The 12,625-nt window shown below is 38.5% G+C and overlaps 1 protein-coding gene across 5 annotated transcripts in view; it reads right to left on the reverse strand.

The window, feature by feature from the left end:
- Nucleotides 1-352: 352 nt before the first annotated feature.
- LOC108527859 (protein FAM13B-like) overlaps nt 353-12,625 on the reverse strand; it is a 53,512-nt gene continuing 41,239 nt past the window's right edge. For 4 of the 5 annotated variants that reach the window (XM_017869346.1, XM_017869347.1, XM_017869350.1 and 1 more), the window contains exons 5-7: nt 9,352-9,529; nt 8,915-9,055; nt 353-507 (exon numbers count right to left, since the gene is read on the reverse strand). In XM_017869346.1, coding sequence (XP_017724835.1) covers nt 8,932-9,055; nt 9,352-9,529 — 302 coding nt within the window. In that variant the 3' untranslated portion in view covers nt 353-507; nt 8,915-8,931. Of the gene's footprint in view, nt 508-4,364; nt 4,461-8,914; nt 9,056-9,351; nt 9,530-12,625 lie in introns of all 5 variants that reach the window. The other variant, XR_001884960.1, reaches the window with a different exon arrangement.

Consider the following 12,625-nt stretch of genomic DNA (forward strand, 5'->3'; position numbering starts at 1 on the left):
ACTAATTGTAGCCTGGAAGCGGGATATACAAGTCAATTCAGCCACTGTATCCTTCTCTAACAATGCTACTTCCACAGGTTCTGAAATTTTATCCAGCCCAATTAATAAGCTAATACAAAACAAACTTTAAGAATAAATATTTGTAAGAGGTTACGTTTTTGAAAAAAGGTATTAACACTAGTAACTGAAAATTCCTTAGCAAGACTGCATCTTGAAATTTTACTTCTTGCTCTTTTTCACACACAAATGCCAAACTTTCACACAGTTTGTGTTCCTGAGTGCTTGAGTGAGTCTACACTTAGAATGAAATACTCAAAAGCTAAAGTTCATTCAACCGAGCTATTACCTTGTTGATGCCGTAACACTATTTGATTCCAGGATGTTTTCAGTCATCCTTAATTGTACCACCTCTGGCATGTCATTTGATTTTTCTGCACCCTCTTCTGGAAGTTCTTCAATATGTTCCAGCTTCTCATCTTCCTCTTCTTCCTCAGAAAGTTCATTAACCTATATAAATAAAAGGAAATTCAGAATTAAAATGTGATGAAACTGTTAACACATCTAAGACATACTGTTCTATGAAAATTTTAAACACAAACAACTCATTTCCTCATTTCCTAAGATCAATCTCTCTTATGGAGTAACTGTCAACTTTCTCATATCAAAATAAAATTGCAACCAGACAAATGTAACATTTTGAAGCTAGATTAGTGTATCACTAGTTGCAAATTAGTATATCAGTATATACTAATTGTAAAATTAGTATATCTAGGAATATAAGTAAGCCTATAAGGTATAGTTAACATTAAGAAAACTTAATTTTCTAAGTAGGTTTGTAAATGTAACACTTACAACAGACTTTTAATTGATCTGATTTCCACGTGCCTTAAACAAGTCATTTTAATACAGTAAGTGTGAAAAAAGAAGGGCAAAAAAATGTTGCCTTAAGATGTTAGCTACATTTTAGAAAACGTCAGCTAACTTCTAAGTGATTCAGATTGAATTATTCATGAAGAGATGGGATCCTACAACAAGGAAGAACTCATATTTTGACCAGTAAGCACAAGTCAAGGTTATAATTATCTTGCTAGCAGGAGCTCTAAAATGTCCTCCATTATCAAACTGGCTACGTAGGTAATCACTCTAACAAAAAGATACTGAAATATTAGAGAAGGAAAACCAGCAAAATACTTTCAAATGAGTTTTTAAGTTATCCCAAAGAAGAAACTATCTATAGAATGGCTTCATATAAACTAATACTAGTCATTAAAGACTCTGAGCAATAAAAGTATGCTTTTTCTCCATTCTAGAAAAATGCAATAGAAATACCTAGAATGTATGTGTTTACTACTACACGTAACAGTGGTGTTTTTCCTGATGGACAAATACAGTTACTAGAATACTATCAGAAAGTAAAACTACAACCAAAAGAAAGTTAATTACACTGTGATAGTCTATCACACTCCTAATCAACAAGTACAGAGTGCCTATTTTAATGTATAATACAGGCTGGGTACAGTGCCTCACACCTATAATCCCAGCACTTTAGAGAGGCTGAGGGGGTTGGAACACTTGAACCCAGGAGTTCCAGACCAGCCTGGGCAACATGGTGAAACCTTGTCTCTATAAAAAATACAAAAATTAGCCAGGCATGGTGGCATGTGCTTATAGTCCCAGCTACTACTTGGGAGACTGAGGTAGGAGAATCACTTGGGCCCAGGAGGTCGGGACTGAAAAGAGCCATGATTGTGACGCTGCACTCCAACCTGGGTGACAGAGTAATATTCAGTTTCAAAATTGAATAAAGTATAATACAGTAGTTAAAAGCTAGGCCTCAGAGGCAGAAATATCTATATTCACACATCCCTACTTGCCCCTAACTTTCTCTGGCAACTTACTTAACTTGACCAAGTCTTAAGTATAAAATGGAGATGCTATACTAACTACCTCACAGAGCTGGTTGAAAGGATTTAATATACACAACCTCTTCAGCAATGTCTATACATAATAAGCAATAATATCTATCATTATAACTGAAATTGTCATTTCTTTAATAGTATAGATCCTAGTTTCTACATGTAACATCATTTTTTATATCAATGAAGACAGTATCCACCATCCAAACTACCTAAAGCAGGAGGTCTCAACCACAGGTCTATCAAGGTCACTAGTCAGATGGGTCACTAAAAAGTCATTATTAACAATAGTTAGGCCAGGCATGGTGGCCCATGCCTGTAATCCCAGAACTTTGGGAGGCCAAAGGGTGGATGACTTGAGGCCAGAAGATCGAGACTAGCCTGGACAACATGGCGAAATCCAACCTATACTAAACATACAAAAATTAGCCAGATGTGGTGGCATGTGCCTGTAATCCCAGCTACTCGGAAGGCTGAGATAGAACTGCCTGAACCCAGGAGGCAGAGGTTGCAATGAGCCAAGATCGCACACTGCACTCCAGCCTGGGCTGAGCAAGACTTTGTCTCAAAAATAAAAACAAAACAGTTAGTGAACCATTTAGTTCACATGTAAAGTACATGCAGCAGATTCTGTATAATTCGTTGTGTTTATAAATATCTTTCCTAGTCCATCCCACGTCATGTTGATGAAAAGACTGAAAATCATTGGCTTAAGTGATTAACTGAGAGGTAAGATTTCAACACAAAGGTGAAAATCTCAAATGATAGATCAGGTTTTAAAGTAGATCAAATGGGAAATTATCCTCTTTCCCCATCTATGTATTTAATTAACTAGTGAAAGTTGAGAGGATGTACTTAATATCCATCTCATAACCTAAGTAAGGAAATATTGGCCAAAAAAAAAAAATGTTTTCAGAAGTATAAAAGGGGGCCAGGCGCGGTGGCTCATGCTTGTAACCCCAGCACTTTGGGAGGCAGAGGTGGGCGAATCACCTGAGGGCTGGAGTTCAAGGCCTGTCTGGCCAACATGGCAAAAGCCTGTCTCTAGTAAAAATACAAAAATTAGCCAGGCATGGTGGCAAGTGCCTGTCATCCCAGCTACTTGGGAGGCTGGGGCAGGAGAATTGCTTGAATCTGGGAGACGGGGGTTGCAGTAAGCCAAGATCACACCATTGCCACCCAGCCTGGGTGACAGAGCAAGACTGTCGCAAAAAAAAAAAAAAGGTGGGGTGGGGGGCGGGGAGTTATTGTGGTTGATTAATAAAAGCTTGGGCACAACAGCAAAATATAAAAAAAAAAATTTAAGAAGGCTTTTAAAACAATAAAACTTAGACTCAGTTCACACCTTTTTGGTATAGAGATACTATTATTTTAACATATTTTTGTTTGGTTTTGAGACACAGTCTTGCTCTGTCAGTCAGGCTGAAGTGCAGTGGTACGATCTCGGCTCACTGCAACCTCAGCCTCCCAGGTTCAAGCAATTCTCCTGCCTCAGCCTCCTGAGTAGCTGGGATTACAGGCATGCGCCCCTACGCCTGGCTAATTTTTATATTTTCAGTACAGACAGTGTTTCACCATGTTGGCCGGGCTGGTCTCAAACCCCTGACCTCAGGTGATCCACCCACCACAGCTTTCCACAGTGCTGGGATTACAGGTGTGAGCCACCATGCCTGGCCTATTTTAACATGTTACATCACACTTTTTAAAATCATTTTGTGGGGCCAGGTGTGGTGGCTCACACCTATAATACCAACACTTTGGAAGGCCAAGGCAGGAGGATTGCTTGAGGCCAAGAGTTCAAGACCAACCTGGGCAACATAGTGAAACCCTGTCTCCACAGAAAATTTTAAAAATTAGCCAAGCATTGTAGCACATGCCTGTAGTCCCAACTACCCAAGAAGCTGAGGCAGGAGAATCATGAGCCCAAAAGTTCAAGGTTACAGTAAGTTATGACCATGCCACTGCACTCCAGCCTGGGCGACACAGTGAGACCCTCTAAAAAAAATAATAAAATCATTTTGTGTCTAAAGTCAATAGCTCCGAGGAACTATGAAAGTATTATACTTGAATATATCGAATATATTATATTCAATTCAATAAGCTTTATGGAAATTGACACGTCTCTAGTATTTTCACCAATAATCATCAACTAAAACAGGACATGAACAATTAATTACCTGTGGGGTTTTTTTCTCTCCCACTCAAGGCCTCCCAAAGTAACTTCCTGCACTAAGAACTGACTCAATTATTTTGAGCTAAACTAAGCATTAAAGACTTGGATTAAAACGCTCTCTTACCCCACACTAATATTCGAAGTTCTTCTTGATCCTCTCCTTGTCAACCTGACCTTCTGCTTATCAACACTATTTTGTTCAGAAGTTATTTTGAACTTGCTGTATGTATGCAGCAGCCTCAACTCCACTTATGGAAAACCTCATCCATACTTACATGTCTTCTTTCTTTGACTGCTATAATTCCCTTCTCTAGGGCCTCGTGAAATGCCTGCTCTCCAGACTCCAGTTTGTGGAGAATGCTGCTACCTGTCTTCTCAAATGTATAAAGAAACATCATTATCACCTCCATCTTCAAACCATTCTACTGGATTCTCATTCATTTAAGGATCCATACGAAATCCATTTGACTCTGCATCATCCTTCAAGCACTCCCTATTCATCATCTCCAGCCACCTATCTCTCTCATATTATTAATAAAAATATCTACTACCTGGAAAAGATTCTAATAGTCAAATATTTGCATTAATGGGATGAAACTATAAAAGAATTAAGTGCTGGATAAACTTTGCTTCCTTCAAATATTAAAATCAGGAGAAAAATCAAAGCACTGCCAAGACGGGCCAGGTCTACCCACATCTTTAAATATATGGATAAGAAACTGAAAATATTTAAGAACACAATCAAATTGTGCTGAGTTTGAGGATATTTATGTCTGCTTAAATACCTTATCAATTCTGCCTCACAAATCAAACTAAAGTTATCAAATCCACTTACAAAAAAACCTCATAAATCTGTAATTTTGTTATTTGTAAATCACATTCCAGAAACATAATAAAAATTGATAAGAAAATAGATTGAGACGGAATTGACAAAAAAAAAATTGGTAAGAAAATAATTAGCAACATGGGACAAGATAATTAAATCTACAGCATGTCTCGCAGGACCCACCGCACTACTCCCTTTATTAAGCTTAGTTATACTAACATCCTTTTCTCTTTTTTTCTTTTTGTTTTTGGAGACAAGGTCTCACTCTGTCACCAAGGCTGAAGTGCAGTGGCATGATCTCAACTCACTGCAACCTCTGCCTCCTGGGTCCAGGCGATTCCTGGGCCTCAGGGTCCAGAGAAGCTAGGACTACAGGTGTGTGCCACCACAGCCGGATTAATTTTTATATTTTTAGTAGAGATGGGGTTTTGCCCTGTTTACCAGGTTGGTCTGAAATTCCTGGCCTCAAGCGATCTACCCATCTCAGCCTTCCAAAGTGCTGGAACTACAGGTGTGAGCTACGGCACCTGGCCTAATGTCCTTTTTTCTATCCATGGGCAAACACGCAGAATTCAACACTACCTTATGGTACCGCACCATTCTATTTAATGTAAGGCACAATGTATTTTAAGTCAATTTTTCCAGTGCAAAAAAAAATACAAAACTACTGATGCAATATATGTGAGATAGAGACATTTCAGCATACATAAGAAAACCATGGAATAAAAGAAATATTGAATTATAGCAAAATATAAAACATAATCAGGGCATATCCTGCAGACTTTAGAGAAGTCAAGATATAAATATTAAGTTGACATTACCAGTTCTTAGAAGTCAAATCATCTTAAAAATGTAAAAAATAAACGACACAAATATTATGTATATTATTTCATTTTTATCAGCCATTACTTACATTTTTGAAAATCACTGAACTGAAATATAAACAAAATAGGCCAGGTGCAGTGGCTCATGCCTACAATCTCAGCACTCTCGGGGGCCAAGGCAGGCAGATCACCTGATGTCAGGAGTTCAAAATCAGCCTGGCCAAAATGATAAAACCCAGTGTCTATCAAAAATACACGCACATGCACACACATATTAGTTGGGCATGGCAGAGTGACTGTAGTCCCAGCTACTTGGGAGGCGAAGCACAAGAATCGCTTCAACTCAGGAAGTGGAGGCTGCAGTAAGCCAAGATTGTACCACTGCACTCCAGCCTGGGCAACCAGAGCAAGACTCCGTCTCAGGACAGGATGGAAGGACAGAAGGACGGAAGGAAGGAAGGAAATAAAGGTGGCATGCAGAACTCCCCAACAGGTAGATTTCTTCTGAGCATCAAAAGCCATTAAAGGTTTAAGGCATACCTAAGTACTTATCCTCTTCTGGTCATTTTGCTTCAAGCAAGAATAATTTAGAGATCTATCAGTTCCTTAAACCAAGTTTTTAAGTCAAGAACTGTGTATGACAACTGGAACCCCTCAAAAAATATGCCAAGAGTTCCATGCATCACTAATTCAGGCTACAAATTCTACCCCTTAATTTATTACATACACACACAGATACAGGTTTCATCCTCTGTCTACACACTGCAAGCTCTAATCTGGCATCTATTACTGTTCCTTTAAAGTTCCTGATACTTGGATAGGAAGAAAGAGAAATGAGAAAAAAGGGAAGGAGAGAAAGGGAAAGAGGGAAGAAGGGAGAGAGGGAGGGAAAGCCAAAGATAAAAATGCTTACATGGCCAGGCGCAGTGGCTCACGCCTGTAATCCCAGCACTTTGAGAGGCCAAGGTCGGCGGATCACCTGAGATCAGTCAGGAGTTCAAGACCAGCCTGGCGAACATGGTGAAATCCTGTCTCTACTAAAAATACAAAAATTGGCCAGGCATGGCAGCAGGTGCCTGTAATCCCAGCTACTCAGGAGGCTGAGGCAGGAGAATCGCTTGAACCTGGAAGGTGGAAGTTGCAGTGAGCCTAGATCACACCACTGCACTCCAGCCTGGGTGACAGTGAGACTCCGTCTCAAAAAAAAAAAAAAAAAACCTTACATAAAGGAAACATGAATAGCTGAAATATAAATTCCAAATATTAAAAAGTATTAGTCATAAAAGTTCACAAAAGCATAAAAACTCTTTTAAAGTTAGGCTGCCCAGAAAATAAAACTCTGAATCCACGTAATGATATACAAGAACTATCAGGACTAATGAAAATCTGTTATGATCCACGACCTCTCAAAAGATGATGCTTTGTAATCTCACAGCAAATGAAGGGAAGCAACCATGCAAACGTGAATACATCTAAGAGTGACAGGGAAGCTTCTAAATATTACACCAGAAGCAGACAGATACCAAGATTATTCTGAGAAAACCAGAATGTACCACCCCCTTTCTAAGTGGGGACTAATACTATAAATCAAATAATTTTTTTTTTTTTTTGAGACGGAGTCTTGCTCTGTTGCCCAGGCTGGAGTGCAGTGGCCGGATCTCAGCTCACTGCAAGCTCCGCCTCCCGGGGTTTATGCCATTCTCCTGCCTCAGCCTCCCGAGTAGCTGGGACTACAGGCGCCCGCCACCTCGCCTGGCTAGTTTTTTGTATTTTTTAGTAGAGACGGGGTTTCACCATGTTAGCCAGGATGGTCTCGATCTCCTGACCTCGTGATCCGCCCGTCTCGGCCTCCCAAAGTGCTGGGATTACAGGCTTGAGCCACCGCGCCCGGCCAAATCAAATAAATTTTAAGGTTCTACCTACACAATAGGAAACTACACAGGTGTAAAAAAAATAACGTGCTCTCTATATTCTAATAAGATCTTCAAGACACACTGTTAACTGATGAGACAAAACAAGGGGCAGAACAGTGTGGATAGTATCCTACTTTCTTGTAGAAAAAAACTGTGAGAAAATATTTACTTGTATTTGCTTTTAAAAACTGGAAAAACAAAAAACCAAGGGGAGGAAAGAAAGAAGGAAAAGGTGAGTATGGATGACAGCAAGACATTTTACCATATATTCTACCATTTTTAAGAAACAGGTGAATTATTATCCATTAAAAAAAGAAGTATCAGCCCCAACTAACACTCAAAATATAGGTGAATTCATAGGTTTTAACGTTAATAAAAGTTTGATGGCAAACCACTTCACCTAAGTGCTGAAGAAAAATTTCTACACAGACCTAAATCACAAATTTTAAACCTGAGAAGACTGGACTAACATGGCTTTACAATAAAGTGTTAATTATTCAGCTTCAATATTCCCATTTCATAAAGGAGAAAGTTAAGTATGAGCCTTGTATAGTCTCAACCATCAAGACTATAAGTGGCTGGACGTAGTGGCACATGCCTATAATCCCAATGCTTTCAGAGGCCAAGGCAGGAGGCTTGCATGAGGCCAGGAGTTCAAAACCAGCCTGGGCAACATAACAAGACCCTGTCTCTATAAAAAATAAAACAATTTTGTAAAAGATTATAAGGTAACCTCAGAAAGAGATTTTAATATTCTAGAGTCACCAGAATTTAAAAATTACCTGCCACTTAAACTATTAATATCCAGAGGCTTTCCATTAATGATAATTATACTATTGTGTTGATTTGCTATATTACTGAAGAAAACTTCAAATTTTAAAATGTGTACCTAATCTTTCCCTGTACTTTAAATTTCTCACCCCTTGCCTATATTCCTCTATGCTAGCAGTTTCTCTGCAAAAAACCAAAACACAGCATTATCCTTACAAAATAAACAATAGTTAGAAAAAAACAAAAACAAAAAAATCTCTACTGTATACTCTGATTTTAATGCCTTTTCCTTATTAATCGAATTATGGAGGACAGGCTGTTGTTCAGGAAAAAAAAATCATGAATGTGCCACCTACTGATTACATGTAATAACCAAGATAATTACTTCCAAGTCAGTACTTAAATTCCACTCATGTCTGTGGCAAGTCTTTAAGAGCATATTATTCTAAAAAAAAAAAAAGAAATTATCCCTCCAAATAGAATATTCTCACCTGTTCAGTAATTGAACTCAAATCATTAGATGAAAATCTTCCTCTTCATTCTCAAAAAACTCATAGTAGTTTTCCAGAAGTCCAGACATTATCCTGCTCACTATTTCTTGCTCTTTCATATCTTCCACATCTGTGTAAATGCTAAGAATAAAAGTCCAAATTGAGAGTTCTTAAATCAATCACAGGTAAAGGTAGAAGACAACCAATGAGACACTTTATGAACACAAGCAATTTATGTCACCATTCTGTGCTTCCATTCTCCCATCTGTAAAACCTACCTAATTTGTACCCTGTTCACAAAAATGTTGTAAGAATTAATTATATCTACTATAAAAAATAATTGTTCATCAAGCAACCTACAATCCTTGGGAGACAATATAATGATTCCATTTCGTGTATCTAATTTTAAAATTAAACAAAATTTTGAAACAACTTACTGGAAGACATCTGGACCAAAGACAGCAGCCAAAGAATTTGCAGACCAAATTTCTTCATGATGTGATGCTACATTGGCTAAAAATCTACACAGAAACTTTAACAAACTGTAATTAACAGGTGGAAGCTGTTGCAAGAGGAACCTCAACTTTCTTCCAAATTCATCTTCATTATTATAATCTATAAAACAGTAATGATAGGGTTTTTTTAAATAAAGGAAAAAGCAAAGCTCTGATATTTTGCCAGGTTCACATTACTCCACCCACATCACCTTTTTACTACAACAATTCAAAACCTCTTCACTTCCTCTACCGGGGGCAAATGCCTTAGGGCTTTCCATTTCACTTATGAAACAGAGAAGAGGTGGAGAAGGGGAGCTGGAAAAAAGGAACTCAACCCCTTAATTGCTGGAGGATGTTTTCCTCATCTATTACTCATTGGCCTCAATTCTCTACATTTTTTTGTTTTGTTTTTTTTTTAAATTCTCGTCCTACTGTCTCCAGCATGACCATACCTGTGTTTCCACACCAGTGCCAACTATAAAAAGTCAAAATGCACTGGCCATGTCAGACAATACAAACTACTAGTGAGCAAAGCAGAGATGCAATTTGAGGGGTTAATAGTATCAGCGATACCTTTCAGCTTGGAAAGGAAAAACAAGGAAAGAACAAAGTAACAGTGTGATTTTCTTCTCCTGGCTTCCTAAAATAAACAATTAACTTCAGCAATATCAGTAGAACTAAATTAAAAGGTCTCTCATTTCTCGTCTGTTTTTCTCCTCTAAATTTATGCTGGTTTCTGTTTATCAAGTAAACTTTATCACACAAGTTAGGCCTTGTATTTATCGTGTCAATGAGTTTTCACTAGCAGAAACTAGACCTGTATTAATTCCATTGATTAGTGAGGATCCCATTTGGGAGAAAAAAGTGCTCAGAGGTCCTCTCAAAATAAAATGATTTATTGCTTCATGAGTAAAAACCAATTCAATTATGTTTCATTTTGTATTTTTCTGCAGGTTCTTAAAATTATTTTACTGAAAACCTTTTGGTAAAAGGTTACGGTCATGATATCAGCCATCTCTGCAAAATAATACTAGTCTAAAAAGTTTATCAGGAAATAGGACTCCAGTACTATGTTGATTAAAAAAAAATTTTTTTTTGGCCTGGTACGGTGGCTCACACCTGTAATCCCAGCACTTTGCTGAGGCAGGCACATCGCCTGAGCTCAGGAGTTTGAGACCAGCCTGGGCAACATGGCGAAACCCTGTTCTACCAAAAATACAAAAATTAGCCGAGTGTACTGGCATACACATGTGGTCCCAGCTACTCAAGAGGCTGAGGTGAGAGGATGGCTTGAGCCTAGGAGGCACTGGTTGCAGTAAGCTGAGATCGTGCCCCTGCACTTCAGCCTGGGTGACAGAGTGAAACCCTGTCTCAAAAATTAAAAAAAAGAAAAAGAAAAAAGAAAACAAAATTTTAAGTTTATCAGGAAAGGCTACAGTCACACGAATTTTACTTAAAATTTAAAATGCAACCAATAACAACTCTTCTATACTTTGTAATATTACCAGCTGTCCATTCAAAAGTACCAGTACTTCAATTTTAAAATCAGATGGAATAGTCCCTGGATTAATGTTTAAATCACTGTACCTATAACTGATGAGAAATTTTAACAACCTAAGCATTCAACAGAAAAGGATTATTTTAGAAAATCACGTATCAAAAATGCAAGCAGTTAATATTATCAATATAATGAAGACACTAACACTGACAAATTCTACCTAACATTCTCTCCAGCTCTGTGGCACTTAATGTGTAGCATACCTATCCATATGTTTATTTTTATCATCTATTTATCCATTCTCCCTTTATCCCCTATAGCGTTTTAGTTCTGTGAGGGCAGAGATTTTTTTTTCTTTGAGACAGGCTGTCGCTCCAGGGTGGAGTGCGGTGGCATGCTCACGGAGGCTCACCACAGCCTCAACCTCCCAGGCCCAAGCAATCCTCCCACATCTACTTGCTAGGTAGCTAGAACCACAAGCAAATGCCACCACAGCTGGCTATTTATTGAAGTTTTCGTAGCGACAGGGTCTCCCTATGTGTTCCAGACTGGTCTAGAACTCACTCCTAGGCTCAAGTGATCCTCCCACCTCAGCCTCCCAAAGTGCTGGAATTACAGGTGTGAGTCACCACACCCAGCCATGAGGGCAGAGATTTTCATCTAGTTTTTTTCAGTGCTGAATTCTCAGTATCTGGAGCAAGGGTCCCCAGCCGGGGCTGCGGACCAGTCTGTGGCCTGTTAGGAACTGGGCCATACAGCAGGAGGTGAGCAGCAAGTCAGATCAACAGCAGCATTAGGTTCTCATAGGAACAAGAAGGCTACTGTGAACTGTGCATGCAAGGGATCTAGATTGTACATTCTTTATGAGAATCTAATGCCTAATGATCTGAGTTGGAACAGCTTCATCCCAAAACCATTCCTCCTCCCCATCAGTGGAAAACCTGTCTTCCACAAAACTGGTCTCTGGTGTCAAAAAGGTTGAGGACTGCTGGTCTAGAGCAATGCCTAGCATATAGCAGATGTTCAATACACATTAGTTGAATTCACTGAATGAATACACAATAACTGAAAAAAGATGTTGAACATACTACACCATTTGACTTGATGGTGTGGTAAGCTTGTGGGCAATACTGTTTTTATTTGAAATACTATCAACATTATCCAGTTTTGTTGGGTACATTTCTTCTACACATTTACACCTATACTGGCCTGTTTCTGAAGTCTTCAAATAAGGCACAGAAGCACTTCAAAATACATTAAATATATACATAGTTGCTTAAATTTCTTTCCTTTGGAGTCTACTTTCTAGTTAAATCATATCCAGGGAAAACAATGTATGTTATCAGAGAAGTTTCCCCTAACAATTCCTTCAAGTACTGTAATATTTTCTGGAAATGTTCTAACTAATCCACAAAACTGCTAGCTATGTTTTCTACCAAAACACAACGGATAAGCAGTTGAACTAATCATTATGGTCTAAACCAGAAGTTGTCAACATCTGACAAATGAACGGCTGTCATGACTTCGGGGAAGACAGTGCCTATGGTAAAGCTAAACATCCTACAGTACACAACTCCCATCACAAAAAATTATCAAGCCCAAAATCAACAGTACCAAGGCTGTGAAACTCTAGTCTAAATGAAAGGTTTAACCACACCAGTGAATGCACTGTCCTGCTACCACAGAGAAATGAAACCACTTTTTAAAAACAAAAGC

Source organism: Rhinopithecus bieti, unplaced genomic scaffold (genome assembly GCF_001698545.2).
Source record: "Rhinopithecus bieti isolate Rb0 unplaced genomic scaffold, ASM169854v2 scaffold_4820, whole genome shotgun sequence".
In the NCBI taxonomy this organism is placed as follows: Eukaryota; Metazoa; Chordata; class Mammalia; order Primates; family Cercopithecidae; genus Rhinopithecus; species Rhinopithecus bieti.